This window comes from Schistocerca gregaria, chromosome 8, assembly GCF_023897955.1.
Source record: "Schistocerca gregaria isolate iqSchGreg1 chromosome 8, iqSchGreg1.2, whole genome shotgun sequence".
Taxonomy (NCBI): Eukaryota; Metazoa; Arthropoda; class Insecta; order Orthoptera; family Acrididae; genus Schistocerca; species Schistocerca gregaria.
The window spans coordinates 173,442,398-173,469,374 of NC_064927.1; the positions used below are offsets into that span (position 1 = coordinate 173,442,398).

Below are 26,977 nucleotides of genomic sequence, written 5' to 3' on the forward strand. Positions count from 1 at the left end.
TGTATAGAAGTTCCCCCAATGGAGACATCTTCAGAGGGAAAATGGTGAACTGAAGCCAGAACTCAAAGGATTGCCAATTATATACACAATGTAGTGAACGCAACTGTCTATCAGGTGACATTGGGTATCACTGGTAATGCCAACATTCTCGATTGAAAGTAATTGATCATCATTCTTATGTAGCAGCATTGATGTCCAAATTTTCTCTAATTTAACACCTTCCTCTTTTAAATTACAAAAATATTATGGTGTTTATAAATGTCAATTGTGCCCCTCTACATGCACGCGATGTTGTCAATGTGACACTCATCTCGGTGAATTTTATTTCATGATCACTTTCTTGGTAAAGTTGTTCCACTATTGCTGATTTATCCTTTGCCTTAGGCAGCAATTCCTCTTGCTTTCAGTGACATAGGTGTCAACACACTCACTCCCCCCCCCCCCTCTTCTACCAGTCCACGACTACAAGAAATTTTATGTACACCCATTGTAGCAAAGGATGTCATATATCTTCTGCAGATATTAAACATTCTTTTATCTTCCTGGTGGGTCTGAACATAGTTTCCACACCGTATTTGCTCAACATTTTCCCAGTGCAATCTGCAGTCGTACTGTTGAACAGAAGGAAAACTTTCCCTTTGGGTGTGTCTCATTCCTCACTGGTCCAGATTCTCTCACTAGGGCGAAATGCTCTATCCATCTCCTTGTTAGAATAACCATTCTCCTTGAATGTTGAAAGTAGATGCTCAATCTCATATTTTAAGTAAGTTGATTCACAAATTTTGCATGTCCTACCAAGATTTTAACGGCCCCTCTTTTTTGTCTGGAGTGGTTGTGGTTAAAATCTTTATGCAGGTAACAGTCAGTATACGTGGCGTTTTTGTTCACTTGCTTGACAACACACACATCCAAAAAATTCAGCTGGCCGTTACTCTCCATCTCCACAGGAAATTGCTTTTTCGGATTGATGCTGTTGAGATGTACCAGGAAGGAATCCAATTTCTCTGCACCGTGCCCCCAAACTACAAAAGTCTCATTGACATAGCAGTCCCAATTGGCTGGTCTTTTTCTGGCAGTCTGCAATAGATGTTGATCAAAGTTCTCCATAAACAAATTGGCAACAGGTAGACTAATGTGTTCATAAAAAAAACTAGTGATATTTTCACAGCTGAGGTCACGTAATAGACTGTGTTGCCCTCTATGCTGCCTATATAATCAGCGTTCCCTCGAGATCTGGTTGCAGTTGGCCATTTAACTCTGAAGATATCTTCCACAGTTGGCAGAGAGGAAACGTAAGGAGAAAGTTTTATACATCAACTATGGCCTAATAGCCTGGAAGTTTTAAGTGAAGTTTCAGCATTGTCTCTTTAAGTTGTAACTGATAATTGTGGAATTTGTTGTTTACAAAATTGAGGGTAAGGCCTAGTTACAAAATATGCTGTTATTAAAGCTACTCTGCCACACATGTTCTGTATTTTTCCATTGCCCAAAAATTCTCTACTCTTAAAATTTTACTTTTAATAACAGACATTATGAAAATGTAATTGACGAATTAATTAAAAGCTGATATTGAATTCACAAAATGAATTACTTTACTAAATATTGTAAGCTAGTTGTGAGTCGTGCAGTATATTTTAAGATTTTCAAGGCGTATATATTATTTTTTAAGGAATTCTTCTAGCTTAACATATTGTACAGTTGGTTATTTTAATTTTTTTTTTTTTCACTTGAACTTGATCTAAACATTTAAGTGTTATTGAAGTGGTCCTAAAGTCATTGTGCCCCTGGCAGTAGTAGATGTGACTTTTCACAACAAATGTATTCAATACGTTCAGGTTGTGGACTTTTTCACAACCATTATCATTCAATATTGTCAGGCGCTGGACCCTGCCTGTGCATCAGTATCATATGTTGTTAATAAAAGTCAATAACAACAATTAATAAAATTTGTATATATTTTTTTAAAAATTCTCTCCCCTCCCCACTGCTATACACTCACCTTTGTTAGTATAAGTAGTTGAAAATGTGTTGGTATTGCTAAGTTTAAGCCATGGGAGATTGTTTCAACCCATAATTTTTGCAATACTGTTTGGAACAATGTCCTTTATTATTTGGGGTGTTTCTTATCATTTTCACGGTCACTCTTTAACATGAAGAACAAATACTGACCACAGCAGGCAGTGTTGGTAGTAATCATCTGATGCATCTTAACTGTACTCCTTCATGTCGTCATGTCTTGCAATATCTGCATGTTTTACTGCGGCATTCACCTACCTCAATCAGATGTGGCAGAGTGATAATTGTGTGTCAGTGTTCTGGATACTGAGAGATATATTTAGTTTAATGTGTTCCTCATTGAAGTTTATTCTTATGTTAGCAAGGACATTGTAGGTAACGTAGTGAGCATTTAATTATACGTATTTAAACTCGGAAACTTTATATAAGTAAAAAATGTTAGGAACCCAGTAGAATTTTTCAAGTAATACTTCGTTTAGGTTAATTTTCTGTATTTGAAGTACTCAAAGAAAATAAAATGTACATGTGAAACATAACAAGCAATGATTCTATGAAACTTAGGAGAGAGGCCTGCTTCTTCAGAGGAATATGAATCTTTTTTTGTGGTGCCCAGTTACATTTTACAGTGCCATTCACTTCGAATTATCCTTTATCATTCCAGACTTCTTTCCTGTATATATATGCTGGGTGGTTATAATTCAACTTTTCCTGTTTAACACATTACAACCGTATGAGTACCAAACTTGGTAGCATTAATGTCCAGAGTATGGAGTGCACGCTTCCATACATCACAGCACCACCGTCCAGTTCCAGCTATGGCCACCAGGTGTTGTGATTAGTCATTGTGATTCGTAGTCTCCCTCACCTGACATATCAACATGAGCTTGAACAAAAAGAGCAGGACGTTATTGGTGAAGCCCTGTTATCAAAACAAAAGTAGTGCTGCAGCTGCACTTTGAGAATACTGCTGGCTGATGGGAGTACAGAAGCGTCCTCTTTCTTCACTAGCAATGCGGAGTATAAAGAAATGGACATTGCTCCGGGAAGGGGCTGACGACTGGGTGCACCACAGTGATTTATAAAATCGCTGTTTCTATGGTAGGCAATGCTGCGAGCAATTGCCATTCATCAGGCAGTGTGCGTGCTGTGACATGACAGTTGGACCATCCCATGGTCCGCTGTACGGAAGGTGCTTCAAACCATTCTCAAATGGTATTTGTACAAGATCCATAGCACAACAACGTGTTGACTTCGATCTCCACCTCCTCACAAGGATTGAAGTTCATGAGGGCTGGCCTTGGACCATCCTATGGACAGATGAAGCTCATTTTTCTCTGACGGCTGAGGTGAACACACAGAATTGTCAAGTGTGGTGAACTTCACCACCAATCACTGTGCATAAAGTTCCTCTGCATGGTGAATATGTCACCATATGGTGTGGCCCATTCTTTTTTGAACAGGTTGGCATTCAAGGACCAAAGATGTGCAGTGTGACTGGCCAGTCTGGCCAGTGTTACTATGGTATGCTTCGCAAGCACGTCGTACCTGCCATACAGGAGAATGATGCATTGAACTCAGCAGTTTTCAAGCAAGATGGGACCCAGCTGCACATCACTCGTGAAGTTCACCTTCTCTGAAACACATTTGGAAACAATCAAATTATAAGCCAATTGTTTCCAAATGCTTAGCCAGCACGGTTACATGATCTCTCTCCCTGTGGTTTCTGGTTGTGGGGCTACCTGAACGACAGGGTTTACCAGGGGAACATTCACATATGCGCTGAGCTGAAGTGCATGACATGCTTCATTCTGCTTTACAGAATTCAGTCCTACCCTTTCAGACTCTTCTGGACATTGATGAGTGCCATATTCCGCCCCTTTTGTATCAGTGTTGGTACTGTTATGTAATAGTATGATGTACTGTAGCAGCACATTAAAAGTGCATTATTTCTTTTATGTTCTTGACATTAATGCTACCAAGTTTGGTACTCATACAATAATTAGTTTCCGTGTTATAATGTGTTAAATAAGGAAAAGTTTAATTATAACCACCCAGTGTAAAACGTCGTCCTTGCCATCTATGTCTTCAGACAAATGTCCATACTGAAATCGTCAACGGGATCATCTCCAGTTATATAATTCACCAATTTTATGATGTATATATCAGTCTTGTCTTCAAATTGAAAATGGACTTTTTTTAGCCATCTCTGTGTAACATTTATATAATTTGCCAAGGGTAACAATTTATTCTGTAATGAGGCAGTTCTGTCTAGTTTCTGCCCCGAAGAGGGAGTCTTGGAAATAGTTCTCATATTTTCTATAACACTGAAGGAATTCATTTTAGGGAAGTAATTTTTGATAATTTTACTAACCGTGAGCCAGACTATCCCTACCGCCATGTATTTGTAGCTTCAGGGTCTCCATTTTAGTTGTATTTTATTGCATTATCTTTAGATGGTGCAGTAACCATTGTTTCTAAAATATTGAAAGAGGAAAAAAATACCATTATCTATTGGCAACAGATTAGCGAACACATACAGTAGCTGACACATTTTTGAACTTTTGATGCTTCAGAAAATAGGAAAAGGGATGGAAGGAAACAGTAGTTCTTGGACATGAAAGTCCTTTAGGATACTGAGTCAGTAGAGCTTCCCTAGCATGTATTGTCATTGAAATTAATGCTAAAATACCAGCAAGAGACAAATTTGAAAACCTAACAAGATAGGGCTTATAACCATGAGGACTATTTCATTTTGACAGGTAAGTTGCTTATTTCAATGGAGTTAGTTAATTTCATATTCCATAGATCATTATGGCTGCCATGATAAATCATGTTCATTGGTTGCTTTGCCTTAACATCACAAATTATTTTGTAAATATAGCTATATTGCTGTTTGTCAGACATTTTATGTCACTAGGTAAATAATCTTTTTGTGCTGAAGACAATCTTTATGTGGAGTAGTGAATGCCATTTTTTCTTCTGGTATTGTAACTATGTACATTATTTTTACTTTTGAACTGCAGTGGATTATTTACGACGAACTCCATGAGGGAATAAATATACTGTGACACTGTAGTCGAAATGCATACCTTCTTAAGCAGATGTCTGAAAGATGATTGCAAATTGAACACCACCTATTCTTACAGCGTGTTTTTGAACAGTGAAGACTTTCTGTATCAAAGATGAGTTACCTCAGAATGTTATTCTATAGGACATTATTGAATAAAAATATGTAAAGCACGTCACATTATTAATTTGTCTCTCCAGAAGATTTACAGTGATTCTAAGTGCAAATTTGGTTGAACTGAGTTGCTTTGTAGGAGTTCCGAAACATGCTTTTTCCAGTTTCAATTCTCATCAGTATGAATATCTAAGAATTTTGATGTTGCCACCCTATTTATTATTCCCTCACTCTGTGTTACTCTTGTTGATGCAGTAACCATAGATGTGCAGAACAGAAACTGCAATTCAGTGATAATTTTAAGGACATTGTTTATTATTTCTACCATTGCTGTATGTCTGGTTGGATTGATTACAATACTAGTGTCAGTTGCATAATTCTCAAATTGCTACTGCATTTTAAAAGTTAACTAACAGATATTTTTATATTGTTTAGTTTCTAGGTTTGTCAAGCTATTACAGTTCTAGGTTGCAATTTGAATATACGAATGTTTAATATTAGAATACTGATATGTCATACAATATTAAGCTGTCAGGTACTAAAATGTATTAATGTTAGACATTGTTCTTGTTAATTCTTGCAAGACAAATAAATAAATAAAATAAAATACATACTACTGGTTTCTCAACAGTTGTGTCTCAATCGCCACATGCGCCTGGACCATGCAAGTGAGCATCTGTATTCATCTCTGGCATACAAATGCCGTCTCTGCCTGACTCTCATCCCATCAACACTAATGTTGCGCCAACATTTCCGAGAATGTCATCCATCATCTCTGGTATTCCACTGCCATCGATGCAACACCACACTCAAGACTAAGAAAACACTGAAATGCCACATAAAGGTAAGTCATTCTTCTGCATTACTGGATAAATCATCTTAGAGTGCTTTACTTTTATCACTTTTCCATTGTTTGTAGTGTGGCACTCATTATAGAATAGTTATCTCTGTGCCTCCTCTTTACAACACTCTGTACTTGCCTCAGTGAAAGGTATACTTACACTCATTGTATTCTAGAATTGTATCTAACATACCATTTGAAACTTACTGCCAGCAGATAAACAGAATAATTAGAATAACTAAAAAGACAGTTATTGAATTGTGTGCCTGTGCAAGTAATCTGATTCTGGATACTTCCGTTACAGTTTTTATTTTCTTCCCATACCTAATAACCTGACTAAGTAGTGGGAATGGTGATATAAAAGTTGTGGAAAACTTGAGTGGGACTTTCACTTTTCAAACTGAACACCTTCTTTAATGAATTACAGTAGTAATCCTTGAATATGAGTGATACAAGCGTAACAACATATTCTGGTTATGGTATGGAAAAACTGTTGATTCTGCAATAGGCATTGACCAATTTTCGCTTAGAATTCCTCCCTGGGGCTAGGAGTTGTGGGGGAATTCTACTAGCCTCCTGTGGGTGAATGCATCGCAGGTGTGGTGCCCGGAGCGATTACAGTGCTACTACTGCTTTATAGTGCAATTTTTGCCTCCCTTTGTTATGTTCCATCCTCTCACACTATCTTTCCCTGCTTTCCTGATTACAGCATGGCTTTCAACTAGGGCTCTTCTTGGCTACTTCCCATGACCCATTATGTTACCTCTTACCTTTCTTGATTACTTTTGATCTCTGTTCAAGTTTCAAATCCATTCTTTGCCAAATTTCTCCAAAGTGCAATTGTGCAGGGATTGGTATCCAACGTTGTACATGGGTATCAGCTCAGATGCAGCCATGCTGACACCCAGTTCTGCATAAAACTGCCTGCCAAGCACAAAACCTAACACAATAACCAGTCCATTGGTTCACTGGAGGGGGTAGGGGGTGGGTGCCATGTTGTAGCCCCCTGACAATGTAGCGGCCACATTGCTGGCATCTGTGGTGTACTGTCCACGTGCATACTCCAGTAGGGTACAAGGATTCATGGCGATACTTGCCATGCCAAGTGGATAACGCCATAGTGGTGTGGCACCCTGGGAGAGCGACCCCCATTTGGTATGGGTGACATCAGGGTACAGCCCCCATGAAGTGACTCAGAGTTTGCAAGCCAGCAGTTGCAAGGCTCCGCTGTCTCTTCAGATCTTAACTCTCACTATGATACTCATTTAGTGCAACCTCAAAGTGTCTCAGTCATTGGTTCCATCTTGGGATGGGGGGATAATGCCATCGGAAAACCCTATGCACCACAGTTGACAAAATTATTTAATTGTATAGATAAAAAATCTACTCACCAAGTGGTGGCAGAAAACGCACATAAAAGACTGTTGTAATTGGCAAGCTTTTGGAGCTAGTGGCTCCTTCTTCAGGAATAATGGTTGAAGGGGAAGGAAGAATGGTGAAAGAAAAGGACTGGAGAGGTGTAGGAAAAGGGGTAGATTTTGGGAAAGTCACACACAACTGTGGGTCAGGGAAGACTTGCCGTATAAGTATTGACTTATAAGACTTGCCGTATATGGTAAGTCTCCTCCAACCCTCGGTTCTGGGTGACCTTCAAGAAATCTAGTCCTTTTCGTAGACCCCTCCAGTCCTTTTCCTTCACCATTATTCCTTCTCCTTCAACCCTTCTGCCTGAAGGAGAAGCCACTGGCTCATAAAGCTTGCTGATTACAACAGTCTTTTATATATCTCTGTGTGTGTGTGTGTCTGTGTGTGTGTGTGTTTTCTGCTGCCGATAGTGAGTAGATTTTGTATCTATCCAGTTAAATAATTTTGTCAATAATTGACAGCACATAGTTAGTGCTAGAACAGACAAGACCTTTTTAGAGATGAAACCTCATGGTGTGGCACCATCCTGATCAATGCAGAGGACTCCACTTGGTCTTGAGCTTTACGTTCATGTACTACTTTGATTGGAATTCCAGTTTCTTTTATTTCCTGTTGAAGTTTAAACAAAACAAAGAGTATTATCTTTGAGTGGGACTTGATATTACAATCTGTTGAAGAGCTCTGTGCCATCCTAGCAAGGATGCAAGGAGTCGATGTTGTGTTTTACATCCAAGAGGGACGATGCTCTCAGAAAATGTGAAGACCATAGGTTACTCAGACATTGAACCTAATGTACCACCATCTATGCATTACTTTAAGTTCTTCCGTTTCAGAGATATTTTGATGTCCCACTGAACCAACCTGTGGCAATTGTGAAAATGCTGAGCATGACAGAACATCTTGTGTCCATCCTGCACCTCATGTCACCTGTTATCACTGGCACTGTCCCCCCCTGCCAACGTGTTTCATTTATGAGTGAAGGAACAGATAATCTAAGCATACAAGCCCTTTGTCATATATCAATGTTGAAAACAGGTACAAATCTCTTAACCATGTTGTTATGATGACAATTTCGTCAAAGTTGTGGCAGGAATTGTTGATGCCCACCTAGGTGACATAGGCCTCTTGTCACAATGCAGTGAATAACACCTGATTTGAGTTGACCTGACCATTTTATCGTGCCTTCTGTCTAAACTTTGCTCCCCTAGATTTGTCCAGAGAAGCACTCATCTACTCCAATGTCTCCTGGTATAGGGACCCCTCTGTGGGGAATCATCCTATTGCCATGTGGACCTGAGGCTCAACACGAACCAGCAACTGAAGGATATGTTAGCTGTGAATGCAGGGCAGCCCGCTCTTTTTCTGCCCTCAGAGGCTCAGCATTTGTTTGCTGCGTGAGGGCTTGGCGACCCCGTGGTTCCTGAACTGGGAACGGGTAAGCAGCGCCAGTCTCCTGTTACCGTAAGCTCTGGATATGCTTCAACAACCACTATACAGTGCGGCAGTGGAACGTCATGTGTCACAGGGAATGGGGATCTTGGCTTGACTGCCCGGATCGTGAGGATGGTAAGAACCTCCGTAAAGGAGTGCTGTGCGCTGATAAGCTACATAATTGTTAAGGTGGAATGGTCTTTAGAGGGCAACCTCTGGGGAACCTGCAACACCTTAGTTGTATAAGGCTCACTCAGGCATGTGGGGCACTATATGAGTGGACCATTGTTTCCCTAGCTGCTCGTAGGACTGAGATGGAACTCTCTAAATAATAATCTTCTTCTCCTCCCAGTTGGAAAGGTGTACCGTATGGGAGTATTCATAACCAATCCTCCAAACAAATGAGGGAGGCTAGCCCTTTTGGTAACCTGCATCAGTTGTGAATTACAGTAACAGGGCTCAAGGAGTCATAAATTAAAATGTGTTTTTGGTCACTAAGAGGAAGGAGGGGATGTTGGAAAAAGTGTCCCCCTTCTATATCAATTCAGAAGAATGCAAAATTCCCAAGACTGGCTAAGTTTCACAGAAGCTTGAAATTAAGTGCGGACGTCAATGCGAAATGCTTTTAACAGTTTCCACAATGAAACAATGTATCAAAATATGGTAGAAAACTCAAAGAGATTCTGGTCTTATGTAAAGTACACCAGTGGCAAAATAAGTTAATACCATCACTGCGCGATAGCGGTGGGAATGTTACCGGTGATGTGCCACTATAGCGGAATTACTAAATATAGTTTTCCGTAATTGCTTCACGAAAGAAGATGAAGTAAATATTCCAGAATTCGAAACCAGAACAGCTGTTAGCATTAGTGACATAAAAGGAGATATCTTAAGTGTTACGAAACATCTCAAATCACTTAAGAAAGGCAGGTCTTCCGGTCCAGATGGTATACCAGTCAGGTTCTTTTCAGAGCATGCAGACACAATAGCACCTTTCTTAGCAATCATATACAGCCGCTCACTTGATGAAAGGTCTGTTCCTAAAGACTGGAAAGTAGAACAGGTCACACCAATATTCAAGAAAGGAAATAGGAGTAACCCATTGAATTACAGACCCATATCATTGAGCTCAATTTGCAGTAGGATTTTGGAGCATGTACTGTACTTGAACATTATGAAACACCTTGAAGAAAACGACTTATTGATACATAACCAACACAGATTCAGAAAATATCGTAATGAGTGCTGTCGACAAGGAATCTCAGATCGATTCCATATCCCTACATTTTCAGGAGGCTTTTTTTACCATTCCTCACAAGCGACTATTAATCAAATTGCGTGCATATGGAGTATCGTTGCAGTTGTGTGACTGGATTCGTGATTTTCTCTCAGAGAGGTCACAGTTCGTAGTGATAGATGGTAAATCATCGAGTAGAACAGAAGAGATATCTGGTGTTCCACAAGGTAGTGCTGTTCGCCCTCTACTGTTCCTGATTATATAAATGATCTAGGTGGTGATATGAGCAGCCCCCTTAGATTGTTTACAGATGATACTGTAATTTACCGTCTAGTAAACTCATCAGAAGATCAATTCCAATTACAAAATGATCTAGAGAGAATTTCTGTACAGTGTGAAAAGTGGCAATTGGCTCTTTTAAAAAAAAAAAAAAAAAAAAAGTGCGATTTCATCAACATGGGTACTAAAAAAAAAATCCAATAAATTTTGGGTATACAATAAATCGCACAAATCTAAGGGCTGCCAGTTCGACTAAATAAGAGCAACTAACAATTAAGAGCAACTTAAATTGAAAAGACCACATAAATAATATTGTGGGGAAGGCAAAACAAAGACTGTGCTTTGTTGGCAGAACACTTAGAAGATGCGACAAACCCACTAAAGAGACAGCCTACATTACACTTGCCCGTCCTCTGCTGGAATATTGCTGTGCGGTGTGGGATCCTTACCAGGTAGGGTTGGTGGAGTACATTGAAAAAGTGCAAAGAAGGGCAGCCCATTTCGTGTTATTGCGCAATAGGGGTGAGAGTGTCACTGATATGATACACGAGCTGGGGTGGCAGTCACTGAAACAAAGACGGTTTTCTTTGCGGCAAGATCTATTTACGAAATTTCAATTACCAATTTTGTTGACACCTACCTACATAGGGAGAAATGATCATCATGATAAAAGAAGAGAAATCAGTGCTCGAACGGAAAGAATTAAGTGTTCCTTTCTCCCACGTGCCATTCGAGAATAGAATGTTAGATTAGTAGTATGAAAATGGTTTGATGAACCATCTGCCAGGCACTTGAGCGTGAATTGCAGGGCAACCATGTTCTAGATGTAGGTGAAAGGTTTGGAAGGACTTGCGGGAAGCCTAAAGTCTGTTAAGTGACTGCGGAGTAGTTCCCTACTGGTTGAGACTAACAGGGCAAAGCAGGTGGAACTACTTATGAAGACCAGAAAATTGGGTGAATATGATGTAACTGTTGAACTGCATAATTCCTTAACTTCAGCAAGGGTGTGATCACAGTCCGTGATATAATAGATATCGACATAGCCAAACTTAAACAGGAATGGGCATTACAGGGGATAGAGGATGTAGAGCAAAGGATGGGTAGGAATAGTGGAGAAATTGAGAAGACCGCCACCTTCATTGTGACCTGTAATTCTCCAACGTTGCCTGACCACATCATTGCAGGTTTCCTCCAACTTAGGGTTAGGTCTTACATACCCAACTCATGTGGTGCTACAAATGCCAGTGTTGGTCACACTACGCTGAGTTGTAGGGGTGAAGTAACCTTTGGGAAATGTGGAAAGGCAGCCCATGAAGCTGGTATCGACTGTCCATCTCCAGCACTCTGCATTAACTGCTCTAGCAGCCACCCATTCTGGAACTGAGTCTGCCCTGTTTTTTCAGAGGAACGAAAAATTCAGGAACTATGTCGCAAAGGGGATCCCCTATGCTGAAGCCAAAAAGGAATATAAGGTGGCGAAACCTCCATTCTTTACCAATGCTTATGCTTACATGGCACAGAAACCTGTTCCTAAAGTCGACACCTCGATGCAGATGTTGTGCAGTGCACTACTATCCACCACCAGCACCTGTACTTGCCTGTGTACATGCCAAGGCAAAATGAGTAAGGATAAAGCAATCCAAGCAGCTACCACAGAAAAGACACCCCTGCGGGCCCGGGGGTTAGAATAGGCCCTAAGTTGTCCTGCCTGTTGTAAGAAGCGACTAAAAGGAGTCTCTCACCTTTCGGCCTTTATGTGATGGTCCCCTGTAGGGTTGACATCCATTTTTCAACATTTTCCCGAAGAGTGAGCCAATTGGGGAAGGGCGCCTTACATTATGTGTCCTGTCCATTGTGCATTGAGAGCTTTATCCCACTTTCTCGTAATGGCATTGCAGTCCCGCTCTCCTCCATCTCTAGAAAGAAGACACCTTCCTGAGTGCGTTTTCTTTCATCCGCTATGCAGTGTTGTTTTCTCCACCGACGAGGACCGTGGAATTCTTTGCACTTCATATCCAGCACAGTAGCCAGTCCACTGTGGTGTGGCCGCCATTTACACTGTTGGTTGTAGCCCCATGACTACACATGGATTGCTCTGCTGATGCCTGTGCCACTAACTCCCCACATATGCAAAGGAGTAGATGCCTGTCAACCTGGGGCATCGGGACTCCCGGCAATGACCATCCTGCCAGGTGGCTTTTGCTGCGTCTGGGAGCGCCTGTGGGGAGGCCCCTGGTCGAAGTTGGTGGCATCAGGGCGGATAACGCGCAATGAAGTGTACCGCGTCATCACTTGCTGGTGGTCATATGCCAGCAGTAACTAAGCATTCAAAGTCTCAGTACAATACAAGGAAGTATAATCCTAAATCGTTCCCCTCCCTGGCCACACCATGGACGGAACGCCAGGTTAAGGATGGCACTGAACCTTATTCGCCCCAGTACCATGTATGTACGAGACCTGATGGGGACTTCTTTGTCTCAATAAAGCCTCAGTTTTTCGTAGAGTATTTAGAGGACAACTTTGGGGAGACGAAGGGCTTGTTCAAAATGCAGTCAGCGTCAGTCTTGATAGAAATGGCATCTTCTGCCCAGTCACGGGCATTACTCACTTGTGACAAGCTGAGAGATGTTTTTGTTACCATCAAACCTCATAAGAGCTTAAATATGGTCCAGGGGTTATATTCCACAAGGACCTTCTTTTGCTGTCCAACGGCAAGCTGCGTGCCAACTTAAGAGCGACGAGGAGTTCATTTTGTATGGTGCTTCCATCAGGGTCTGAGGGATAATCAGGTTTCCACCAGTGCCTTCATCTTGGCCTTCGAGGGTCACACATTACCTGAGAAGGTCAAGCAGATGGTCTACCCCTGTGATGTCAAGTCACATATCCTTACCCCAGTGCAGTGCTTTAAGTGCTGGTAGTTCAGCCATATGTCTTTCCCCTGTACTTCCAGCATCACAGGTCAAGATCGTGGACGTCCATTCCATCCCAATACTCCATGTGCCCTGCCTCCCATCTGTGTCAACTGCAGAGAGCATTGTTCTCCTTGCTCACCAGACTGCAGGAAAGGAAAAACATGGAATACAAGACCCTGGACCGACTGACCTACACTGAGGCCAAGAGGAAATTTGAGCGCCTACATGCTGTGGCTCTGACCTCCCCTTATGCTGCCGTTACGAGAACAGTTGTAGCCCCATCAGTTCTGCAAGTTCCAGTCAGCTCTCAGAGCCGGAAGACTACACCTGCCCCCTTGATGGTGGGGCAGCACTTCCCTCTATGTTGCTCCCGCACTACCTATCTCAGGAGCACTGTCTCCCCCAACCATCAGGGACACCAGTCCCCACTTCTCAGCCGGAGAAGCATAAGTCTTCTTTGGCTCCTCTCGCTACTTAGCGGTCCCTTGGGTCACTGCCTTCACAGGTTTCTGCTAGTGGGAAAGATGACACCCGCCAGTGGTTGAAGTGCCCAAAAGCAGTTGGTTGTATGGCTTCACGATCATCCTCAGTGCCGGAGACTGAATCAGTGAAGCCCCCAGCCAGAGAAAGCCAAGAATCAGTGAGAGAAATCGAGAAAGAAGGCCCCGAAGACCAAGGGAATTGTGGTGGCACCCACACCACCACTGCCTACAAGCTCGGTGTCTGAGGATGAGGTGAAGACTGTGGCATCTACTGAGGACTTAGATCTCGCCAGACCCTCAGACACATGGATATAGCCTGTTCAGGAAATAAGTCAGTGACAGCAGATGACCCTGAGGTGTAGATTACCTCATTGAGTGTTTCATGCCTTCCCAGTCTCACGATCACGTCATCCTCCAGTGGGAATCCAGCGGTTTTTTCCACCACCTGGCTGAGCTATGGCAACTGTTAACCTTTACACCTGCTTTCTGCATTGCCCTCCAGGAAACTTGGTTCCCAGCAGTGCAGACCCCTGCCCTTCGCAGCTATAAGGGACATTAAAAGAACCATAGCGAATATAATAGTGTGTCAGGTGGAGTTTGTGTTCATGTCCTGAACTCGGTATGTAGTGAACTTGTGCCCCTTCAAACTCCTCTTGACTGTGGCTGTCAGGATATGGATGATGCAGGAAATAACTGTCTGCAATGTATGTATCCCTCCATATGGTGCGGTACACCTGAACTTATTGGCTGCACTGGTTGATCAACTTCCTAAACCTTTCCTGCTTTTGGGAGATTTTAATGCCCATAACCCCTTGTGGGGTAGCACCATGCTTACTGGCCGAGGCAGAGATGTCGAAACTCTACTGTCTCAGTTCAATCTCTGCCTCTTAAATACTGGGGCTGCCACACATTTCATTGTGGCTCATGGCAGTTACTCAGCCATTGACTTACCCATTTTTAACCCTGGACTTCTCCATCCATCCACTGGAGAGCACATGATGACTTGTGTGGTAGTGTCCACTTCCCCATCTTCCTCTCTCTTGGCATCATGCCCACAGATGGCTACCCAGATGGGCTTTAAACAAGGCAGTCTGGGTAGCCCATCACCTCTGCTGTCACTGTTGAATCTCCCCTATGTGGTGCCATCGATGTTGTGATTGAGCAGGTCACTACAACGATAATTTCTGCAGCGGAAAACGCGATCCCTCATTCTTCAGAGTGCCTCCAGCAAAAGACAGTCCCTTGGTGGTCGCTGGAAGTCGCTGAGGAAATTAAAGAGCATTGGTGAGCTCTACAGCAACATAAGCAGCACCCTTCCCTAGAGCACCTAATAGCCTTTAAGTGGCTCCGTGCTCACATTCACCTGCTTATAATACACAGAAAAAGGAGTGTTGGGAGTGGTACTTGTTGACCATTGGGTGCCGTACGTCACCTTCTCAAGTCTGGACGAAGATCAGATGTGTTTGTGGGTACCAGGCCCCAACAGCTGTCCCTGGCATTAACATCAATGACTTGCTCTCTACCGATGCAAACGCATTTGCTGAACACTTTGATGAGCACTGTGCTTGACCCTCTGTGTTGGAGAACTACCGCCTAGCGTTTCGCACCCTCAAACGGCGGATGGAAAGGAAAATCCTCTCGTTCACTACACGCCACACTGAACCCTATAATGCCACACTTACAGAGTGGGAGCTCCTCAGCACCCTTGCACATTGCTCCGACACAGCTCCTGGGCCAGTCAGATGATAAAACGTCTCTCGTCTGACTACAAGTGATATCTCCTCGTCATCTTCAACCGGATCTAGTGGGACGGCATCTTTCCATTGCAGTGGCAGGAGAGCATCATCATTCTGGTGCTAAAACCTGGTAAAAATCCGCTTGATGTGGATAGCTATCAGCCTCACCAACGTTCTCTGTAAGCTACTGGAGTATATGGTGTGTCGGCAGTTGGGTTGGGTCCTGGAGTCACGTGGTTTACTGGCTCCATGTCAGGGCGGCTTCCGGCAGGGTCGCTCTACCACTGATAATCTTGTGTCCCTCAAGTCTGCCAACCGGACAGCCTTTCCCAGATCCCAGCATCTGGTTGCATTCTTTTTTGACTTTCTTAAAACATACGACACGACCTGGCGGCATCATATCCTTGCCATGTTGTATGAGTGGGGTCCCGATTTTTATCCAGATCTTTCTGTTGCTGCATTCTTTCCATGTCCAAGTTGGTGCCTCCCATAATAACCCTCGTTATTCAGTAGAACGGTGTTCCGCATGGTTCTGTATTGAGTGTATATCTATTTTAGTGGCCATCAACGGCTGTAGGGTCACCGGTCTCCCATTCTCTATATGCGTATGACTTCTGAATTTCGTATTGATCCTCCAGTACTGGTGTTGCTGAGCGGCGCGTACAGGGAATCATTCACAAGGTGCAATCACGGGCTCTAGCCCACGGCTTCCAGCTTCAGCCGCGAAGTTGTGTGTCATGCACTTCTGTCAGCATCGTACCGTTCATCCGTAACCTGAACTTTATCTTAATGCTGATCCACTCACTGTAATAGAGATAGATAGGTTCTTAGGACTGGCTTTTGACACCTGCTTGAGTTGGTTACCTCACTTTCATCAGCTTAAGCAGGAGTGCTGGCAGCACCTCAATGCTCTCCGCTGCCTGTGCGACACCAACTGGGGTGCAGATCGCTCTACGCTGCTGCAGCTCCACAGAGCCCCGTTTTCAATCCTGCCTTGACTATGGGAGTCTGGTTTACATTTCGACGGCGCCCTCAGTGTTGTGTATACTCGACCCAGTGTACCACTATGGCATACGCCTAGCGATGGGAGCTTTAAGAATGAGTCCAGTGACGAGTGTCCTGGTGGTGGCTGGAGTCCCTCCATTGTGGATCCGACATGCACAACTGCTCGCCAGTTATGTTGCACACATTCGCAGTTCTCCTGAGCATCCGAATTACCGACTCCTTTTCCCATCCGCGGCAGTTCATCTCCCACATTGGTGGCCCGGGTGAGGGCTCATGATTGCAGTTCGCGTGCAATCCCGTCTCTCTGAACTGCAGTCTTCCCTTTACCACCTCTACTTGAGGTCCATTCATGTACACCTACATGGTGTACACCTCGGCTGAATCTTCGTCTGGACCTTTTGCATGGCCCTAAGGACTCCGTTAACCCTGCCACTCTCCTCTGTCATTTCCTCTCAATTCTTGGCGTGTTCTGGGGCTCAGAAGTTGTTTACACCGATGGCTCGATGGCTGATGGTAATGTCGGCTTTGCCTATGTCCACAGAGGCCATATTGAACAGCATTCCTTGCCCACTGGCTGCAGTGTATTTATTCACTGCAGAGCTTGTGGCCATATCTCGTGCACTTCAGTACATCCATTCATGTTCAGGTGAGTTGTTTCTTCTGTGTTATGATTCTCTGAGCAGCTTACAAGCTATCGACCAATGCTACCCTCGCCGTCCTTCGGTAGCAAACATCGAAGAGTCCATCTTTGCCCTGGAATGTTCCAATTGTTCATTGTTGTTTAGGTGGACCCCAGGACACGTAAGAATCCCAGGCAATGAACTTGTTGACAGGCTGGCCAAACAGGCTACACGGAAACTGCTCCTGGAGATGGGCATCTCTGAAACTGACCTGTGTTCTGTCTTACACTGCAAGGTTTCTCGGCTTTGGGAGACAAAGTATGCACAACAAACTGCACGTCATTAAGGAGACTGCAAATGTATGGAAGTCTTCCCTGCGGCTTCTTGTCCTTTGTAGACTCCACGTTGACCATACATGGCTCACACACGATTACCTCCTCCATCGCGAGGGCCCACCTCAGTGTCTCTATGGCTCCCAAATGACAGTCGTCCACGTCTTGCTGGGCTGTACACTTTTAGCCACTTTGCGGCGGACTTTTAACTTTTCCAGCACCCTACCTTCGGTGTTGGCCGACAATACCTCTACAGCAGCTTTAGTTTTATGTTTAATCGCGTGGGTGGGTTTTATCATTTGATCTGAGTTTCAGCACATGTCCTTTGACCCTCTTTGTCCTCCACCCTAGGGCTTGTAGGGTGCAGGTTTTAATGTGTTGCAGAGTGGCTGGCTTCTTCTTTTTTTATTCTCATGGTCAGCCAGCCATGGTAATCTGCTTTCTTGTTTTTAATCTCCTCTCTCTGTTTTTTGCATCACCCTGAGGGTATCTTTTCCTGTTTCGTCCATTATAGTGTTTGTTGTCCTTCTGTCATTCTCCTGGTTCTTCCTATCTCCTATTATTGTGCCGTACGTCGTCTTTGTTTTCTTCCTTCCCTTGGGTAATTGTTCTACTGGAAACAAGGGGCTGATGACCTTGCAGTTTGATCCCCCCTCCCTCACTCCTCCTTTCTAAACCAACCGACTAACCAGAAAACACCAGCAACAGTTCTGTAGTGAGGGTCAAGAAGGCGCACAACAAGCACAGTGCCTATCAACGCCCCCTTTCTGCACCACCCATGAAGGTATAGGGTGCAGGGAAAGGTTCAAGACCAAGTGCCGTCAGACATCATTCTTTCACATATGACTTATGAGGAGGACATCATGGGGTTAGAAGCCTTGGATCCAGGCAGCCTTCTGTTCTCCCTTGTTCTATAAATGTTTCACCTCCACGGTGAAAAGATAAGGGTGAATTAAAACCACATCAGTGAAATGGCTCCCATCCTACAGTGGAACTTGCAGGGGTTCAGGACACATGTGGAGGAACTCCGTCACTTATCTCGGGGTAGACCACAGTGTCTGTGTCTCCAGGAGACTGATTTCCGTCAATTGTACATCCCTGAGCTACAAGGCTATGTACTTCACAAAAAGGATGTCCTGAGCGGAGAGAGGGCTAGAGAAGGCATAGGTATTTTGTTTAGTTCTGACTACCACTCCTGCCTCCCTCACTGATGTTTTTACAAGCAGTTGCTGTATCAGTGTACATGCATCATCCGTTGACAATATGTTTCCTTTTCTTGCTGCCCCCCCTCCCAATGATACACTTGAAGAGACCCTAACCAACCTTATTACACAGCTCCCCCACTGCTTCATCCTCTGTGGTGATTTTAATGCACACAATGTGCTTTGGAGTTCTGCAACTATCTGCACCAAGGGTAGAGGAATTGAGAAGCTTCTAGTGTCATCATACGTATAATTGCTAAATGCGGGGCAGAGCACTCACTTCTGCACAGCAACTGGGTCATTCTCTGCCATTGACCTCTCGCTTTGCTCTCCAGCTTTTGCTCACACTGCTCTATGGGAAGTGGTTGATGACTTGCACAGAAGTGATTATTTCCCGATCTGGATTATTTTGAGATGGGATGGAACCTGAAAGGAAACTGCCGTGATGGGTGCTCGGTAGAGCTGACTGGACACTTAATAGCCAGTTAGCCCAGTTTGAACATTGTGCGAATGTCGAGGCATGGGTGGATCATATTACTAAAATGATCCACCATGTGCTGCAGCTTCCATTCCACAGTCCATGGGACAACAGATGAGAGGCAGCCTGTTCCTTGGTGGAGTGCTGAATGCTGCTCTGCAATCAGGACCAGGCATGCGGCACTGCATAGGTTGAAGTTTTGGCCTACTACAGAGTGTCTTGCAGCCTTTAGTTGGTGAGGGCAGTGTGTCGTTGAATTATTGGAGAGAGCAAGAAGAGGTCATGGCGACAGCTCCTGAACACCATTAATTGTTCCCCCAAAAGTTCCATTGTGTGGGAGACTTTCAGGAGAATTTATGGGAGAGGAGCCAGGTGCCCCATGGCTGCTGTACTGGGGAATGGGATTCTTCAAACCAATCAGTGAGACATTTCCCAGATTACAGACGCATATTTTGCCAGTTACTCCAAGATCTAGTCAAGGTCCAGGTTTCCAGCGCCATAAAGTGGTTGCTGAAAGATGTAGTTTGGACCTCTGTCCACCTCTGATGAAGATTACAACTGCCCATTTTCCATATGGGAACTGGATTATTCTGCATTGTTTGTGGCTCGTGACACATCCCCTGGTCACGACAGGATCCATTACAGTATGCTGCGGCACCTAACAAGACAAAATAAAAATATCCTTTTCGCACTTTTTAATACCATTTGGGCATGAAGCAACTCTAACTCCTTTTTTAATACATGGGAAAGACCGTACATGCCCAAGTAGTTACTGTAGTGTTGCCCTCACCAGCTGCATGGGGAAGGCCTTGGAGCGGATGGTCAACTGCCGCCTTGTCTGTATCTTAGAATCCAGGCAACTCCTTAGTCGCTTTCAAAGTAGGTTCAGGAGGTATCACTCCACCTTTGATAATCTTTCCCTCCTGCAGGCAGCTTATACAATAGACTTTCCTATGCAGGCATCATCATCTGGGTACATTTTTGTTCTAGGTTTATATTCTAGGTATATTTTCTAGGTACATCAAGAAGGCCTATGATACTACTTGGAGGCATGTTATCCTGGAGCAGCTTCATGAATGGGGTTTTCGTGGTTGTCTTCTCCTTTTTATCCAGTTCTTCCTGTCACCACGATATTTTAGATACTGAGCTGGTGATGTCCTGTTTGATTTCTTTGAGCATGAGAACGGTGGCCCTCAAGGTTGTGTTTTAAGTGTGACTGTCTTTGCCATAGCTATTAATAGCATTACATCCATAGTGAAAAGTCCTGTCCAGTACTCTTTGTTTGTGGATGACTTCTCTGTGTTTTGCTCTTCTTCAGGCCTCACGACGACACCACCTCAGTTGCAACTAACTCTTTGGCATTTGGATGAATGGGCGCAGAAGAGTTTCCCACCGAGAAGTCTGTGTGTGTTCTTTTTAACTGTTCTTGTCTCATTTTATCACTTACAAAGTTTGTAGTTGCCGTCACCTGCGGACTGGGTAAAGTCAGTGTCTTTCTGTAATTTATTACTGCTTTACAGCTCACTGTTACTGGAATTCCAAAACATTTTTATGTTTATTGAACTTTTTATGTTAAGTACTCAAATTTTGGGGTCAGTCAATTAAAATTTGAAGGCATCAACAAAATTCCAAGTCAGTGATATTTATTGCCTGAAAAAAATTGAAAAAGAATTACAGTACTGCTATGTACAATGAAACATGCTATTATCCTCTAAAAATATTTACAAAACACTTGAAATAAAGAAAAATAACAATAAGCATAAGTTCAGTACACAATTAAGCATAAGTTTAGTACACAATTTTGCGGTGGACAACGGTGTCGTAAACTTTCAAGCAGCACAACCCAACATTACATTCAGTGCACTCATATGAGGTGTACTTTCTTCCAGCCTTTCCAATTGAACAGGAGCATAATTCATAATATAAAATTCTGGGAAGCTAGCAAAAAAACCATTTGCAGCCTCAAAATCTGCAACAAATCTTGACTTACTGCTATTTTCAGATGACGTGTAATCCGAATCATCATCAGACAGCCCTATTTCACCATCTGAAAACTCATCAAGGACTTCATAAATCTTTTCCTCCAAACATTTATCCTGTTCACTGCACATATCGAAAAGAAAAACAAAATGAAAACACTCAAAACAGATGAAACTGAGAGGATGCCACTGTTTATAAAGTAAGCTACAATAACAAAGTCTTTCATAAACACAAAGTATTCCACTGAGTTCACTGCTGCCATCTAGTGCTCACAGTTGAAACTACGAAGCCGCAGACCACTCAGACTTCGCGGTAGTTGTAAATATATGTTTGATGCCCCAGAGAAACATTGTAACTGCTGAGATGTAACATTACGTCGGCGGCACGCTAAGTGTGAAACTTTCTTGAGTTGAGGAAGAGGGACACTGTCTTTACTTTTAAAGACACGATGAGGTTTCTGGGCCTCATATTTGACTCTAAGCTTACCATATTTACTCGAATCTAAGCCGGATTTTCGAAGTACATTGAAATTCTGCTACATTCGAAGAGGAACAATACGGAATTTGTATTTACTTCGTTGGATAATGTATGAAAATGCAGTGGGCGAAACTCGGGGCGGAGAAAAAAAGCTAGTCTTCCATCCTTTTTTTTTTTTTTAAATGTATTTACTGATGCAGAGGCTTTGGCGCCAGTATTTATCATTGTGTCTACAAAGCGTGCCTGTGTAGCGCTGCATATATTCGATGGCAGAAGTTAGTTGTGGCGGCACCTACCAACATTTTTCAGAATTTCCGCTTGCTTTGCACTCGATTCTAAGCCGCAGGCAGTTTTTTGAATTACAAAAACTGGGAAAAAAAAGTGCGGCTTAAATTCGAGTTAATACGGTATGTGGTTAGTGCATTAAGGATCTGAAAAGACGGTCACTTACTGCTTTAAGTATTTTAAAATGTCTTAGCCGCAGTATATGGAGAGCAGACAGGTCTTGTCTGCTCTGGTTTTACGGAGCATTTGTGTGATCTCAGGTCTACTATGGGTGCGTCGTGTATGGGTCTGCAAGATGTTGAATATGCTGTACCATGAAGGGATTCGGTTAGCCCCTGGGGCATTGATAACAAATCCCGTACCAAGTCTCTGTGCAGAGACTGGTGAACTGTCCCTTCCCATCAAGCAACGGTCACTTATGATGCGCCAGGCATATAAAACACTGCCCACACCATACACACCCATACCATTGCTCAGTTACCATTGGAAAGACTTTTTCGTAACCGGCAACAGGCAATGAGGTCCTATGGGATTCATGCACAGAACAGTCTTAATGTTTTACATTGCGGTAGGAGCAGGTTTCCACCTTGGCTTCTCTGGTGGCCCAGACTTATTTTAGACATGAGGAATTTTAAGAAAGGTTGTATGTCAGATTTTTCATTTCAATCTCTGTTTTTTAACATTTTAGATATGCATCACGGTTTCTCAATAGTGTACACTGATAGCTTGAAGCAAGGGAATTCCCTTGGCTACTCTGTCTTATTCCCCAACCATATATACCAACAGTATGCTTGTCAGGAAGGTGAATCCTGGTGAGGATTCACCTTCCTGACAAGTATACTGTTTTCTCAACAGAGCTCCACGTGATCCTGAAGGCACTGGAGCAAATGCGTCATATTCGGGCAAACAGTTTTTCATTTGCTCCAATTCCCTTAGTGTCCTACAATTGCTACAGAACCTGTAGCCAGCTGAGTAGTTTGTCTGACTGATACATGGCCAACTGTACTTGCTCCAATGGCAGAGTAAGCAGGTGTCATTCTGCTGGGTGCAAGATCATGTAGGGATATGGGGAAATGAACAGGTCAGTTAGGCTGCCAAGGAGGTCTGCAGAGGGCAGGATGTGGCACAGTGTCCTATTCCCTTGCAGGCTGTAGTTTCTGCACTACACAGGAAGTGCAAGTAGTTGTGGGATGAGGAATGGCTGGTGGTGACAGTCAATAAGCTGCGGTTGTTGAAGTTAACAACCCAGCCGTGGCGTTCCTCCTGTCTGTTCCTCAGGCAGGATGAAGTTACCCAAACATGTCTTAGAGTGGGGCAGTGCCCTCACACACACAGCTTTTTACTACAGCAACAGGATCCCATTTTGTGATACTGTGGCATGCACATCTCTATCCACCATATTTTAACGGAGTGAATGTTATATCGTGATGCAAGAGCGGAAGCAAATATTGGGCGGGATCTGCCCTCTATTTTAGCTGAAGATGAGACGAATATGACTATGGTTTCAAGGTTTTGTGTTGTCTCTGGACTCTGGGCTAAAGTTTAGGCTGGAGGTTTTAGTGTGTTGCAGAGTGGCTGGCTTCTCCTTTTTTTTTTTTTTTATTCTTGTGGTCAGCCAGCCACATCCATCTGCTATATCATTTTAGCTCCTTGAACCACATTCTTCCTGTATTGTTAATGTTTTACTACTGACGCAATACTCCGTTCCGTGGTTCAGTGTGGATAAGCACATAGTTTTCCAACTTTTGTTACTTGTGTTTTATGTGTTGTTTTTATCTTCCTGTTTGTGTATTTTACTGACACTTGTCTCAGTCTGTTTTCACATGGGTGCTATAGACCTTGCTGTTATGCGCTCATACAAACATGTTCATGTCCATATCCATACACCCTGTTTCAACAGATCTTCTTAGACCGTGAAAACCTTCAATAGTTTGAAAGAAAAATTGACAAAGAAATCAAAGATGGTGATTCCAGCAGACTCGTAGATACTCATGATCTTCCAACACAGACCTTATGTACCTGGACATTATACCTACTCATTTAGAGGAAAATTGGACTGTGATTCACTACTCTGGCCTCTGCATCCTTCCCCTCCTTTCGCCCCACACGTTTTTCTCTTCCCATGTTACCCCCAGGGTAATTGTATAGTGGAACTGTAAGGGTACTACTGCCACCGCCCTGAACTACATCATTATGTTCACTCTATTGTGCAGTTTATATTGCTTTACAAGAAAACCATGATTCTTGTAATCAATGTCCTGAGCTCAGTTCCTATTGTTTATAATGTAGGATTCATGCCAACCTCTAGAGGGGCATCAGTAGTAGTCTGCTTGTTTATTTATACAGTTGTGTATAGTGAATGGGTTCCTATTGAAACAGTGTTAGAGCTGGCAACTGTGAAAGTTTCAACGACCATTCATATCAATATTTGTGGTATTCACTTGCTGCCAGACAGGTACTCTGATTACTTAACCTGATATGGCAACTCACCTCCCTCCCCCATCCTTCCTACTTCTTAAAAGGGAATTCCAGACAATATTGTAGGGGTCTCCTCATCAAACGGTTGCTTGATTATTTTGAATTGTGTTATCCCTTATGCATATCATTCTTGACCATTGATCTTACACTTGGTACCCTAACTTGTGATGACTTATAATAGTTCTGTCATTCCTGTTCCAATCCTTTCCTAAGCAACTGCCCTAATGGGGTGTTCCAGAGAGGAAACTGGGAGACCTACAGGGTGTGTCTGGAAAATAATGCAGAACATTTTTTTTTTTTTTTTTTTTTTTTTTTTTTTTTTTTTTTTTTTTTTTCAAAAGCAAAACAAGGATAATGGAATGTAGTCGAATTAAGTCGGGTGATGCTGAGGGAATTAGATTAGGAAATGAGACACTTCAAGTAATAAAGGAGTTTTGCTATTTGGGGAGCAAAGTAACTGATGATGGTCGAAGTAGAGAGGATATAAAATGTAGATGGGCAATGGCAAGGAAAGCGTTTCTGAAGAAGAGAAATTTGTTAACATCGAGTAGAGATTTAAGTGTCAGAAAGTCGCTTCTGAAAGTATTTGTATGGAGTGTAGCCATGTATGGAAGTGATACATGGACGACAAATAGTTTAGACAAGATGAGAATAGAAGCTTTCGAAATTTGATACTACAGAAGAATGCTGAAGATTAGTTGGGTAGATCACATAACTAAGGAGCTGGTGTTGAAGAGGATTGGGGAGAAGAGGAGTTTGTGGCACAACTTGACTAGAAGAAGGGATCGGTTGGTAGGACATTTTCTGAGGCATCAAGGGATCACCAATTTAGTATTCGAGGGCAGCGTGGAGGGTAAAAATTGTAGAGGGAGACCAAGAGATGAATACACTAAGCAGATTCAGTACTGGGAGACGAAGAAGCTTGCACAGGATACATTAGCATTGAGAGCTGCATCAAACCATTCTCAGGACTGAAGACAACTACAACAACAACAACAACAAAACAACAACAACAACAACAACAAGATAAGTCTTAAGGTCAGTATTGCCTCACGTCTTCCAACATTTCTACGGAATCCAAACTGATCTTCCCCGAGGTCGGCTTCTACCGATTTCTCCATATGACTGAACAGAATTTGTGTCTGTATTTTGCAGCTGTGACTTATTAAACTGATAGTTCGGTAATTTTCACATCTGCCAACACCTGCTTTCTTTGGGATTGGAGTTGTTATATTCTTCTTGAAGTCTGAGGGTATTTCGCCTGTCTCGTCGTACATCTTGCTCACCAGGTGGTAGAGTTTTGTCAGGACTGGCTCTCCCAAGGCCATCAGTAGTTCTAATGGAATGTTGTCAACTCCCGAGGCCTTTTTTTGACTCAGGTCTTTCAGTGCTCTGTCAAACTCATCACGCAGTATCGTATCTCCCATTTCATCTTCATCTACATCCTCTTCCATTTCCATACTATTGTCCTCAAGTACATCGCCCTTGTATAGACCCTCTATATACTCTTTCCACCTTTCTGCTTTCCCTTCTTTGCTTAGAACTGGGTTTCCATCTGAGCTCTTAATTTTCATACAAGTGGTCCTCTTTTCTCCAAAGGTCTCTCTAATTTTTCTGTAGGCAGTATCTATCTTACCCCTAGTGAGATAAGCCTCTACATCCTTACATTTGTTCTCTAGCCATGCCTGCTTAGCCATTTTGCACTTCCTGTTGATCTCATTTTTGAGATGTCTGTATTCCTTTTTGCCTGCTTCATTTACTGCATTTTTATGTTTTCTCCTTTCATCAATTAAATTCAATATTTTTTCTATTACCCAAGGATTTCTACTAGCCCTAGTCTTTTTACCTACTTGGTCCTCTGCTGCCTTCACTACTTCATCCCTCAGATCTACCCATTCTTCTTCTACTGTATTTCTTTCCCCCATCCTGTCAATTGTTCCCTTATGATCTCTCTCCCTGAAACTCTGTGCAACCTCTGGTTCTTTCAGCTTATCCAGGTCCCATCTCCTTAAATTCCCACCTTTTCGCAATTTATTCAGTTTTAATCTACAGTTCATAACCAAAAGATTGTGCTCAGAGTCCACATCTACCCCTGGAAATGTCTTACAATTAAAAACCTGATTCCTAAATCTCTGTCTTACCATTATATAATCTATCTGAAACCTTTTAGTATCTTAGTATCTCCAGGATTCTTCCATGTATACAAACTTCTTTTATTGTGTTGTGACTTCTGAAATTTTCCCGGCGTATTTGTTCTTCTAATAATTTCCGGGTATTTTTTTTTTATGGTTCTTGAAGCAAGTGTTAGCTGTGATTAAGTTATGCTCTGTGCAAAATTCTACCAGGCGGCTTCCTCTTTCATTTTTTAGCCCCAATCAATATTCACCTACTACGTTTCCTTTTCTTCCTTTTCCTACTGTCGAATTCCAGTCACCCATGACTACACTCCTGGAAATTGAAATAAGAACACCGTGAATTCATTGTCCCAGGAAGGGGAAACTTTATTGACACTTTATTGACACATTCCTGGGGTCAGATACATCACATGATCACACTGACAGAACCACAGGCACATAGACA

The 26,977-nt window shown here is 42.9% G+C and overlaps 1 protein-coding gene across 3 annotated transcripts in view; it reads left to right on the plus strand.

Annotated features, from left to right (window-relative positions):
- Positions 1-26,977, plus strand: part of LOC126285023 (uncharacterized) — an 85,871-nt gene that overhangs the window by 12,933 nt on the left and 45,961 nt on the right. For all 3 annotated transcript variants that reach the window (XM_049984334.1, XM_049984335.1, XM_049984336.1), the window contains exon 3: positions 5,829-6,041. In XM_049984334.1, the coding sequence (XP_049840291.1) occupies positions 5,829-6,041 (213 nt within the window). The remainder of the gene's footprint in view (positions 1-5,828; positions 6,042-26,977) is intronic.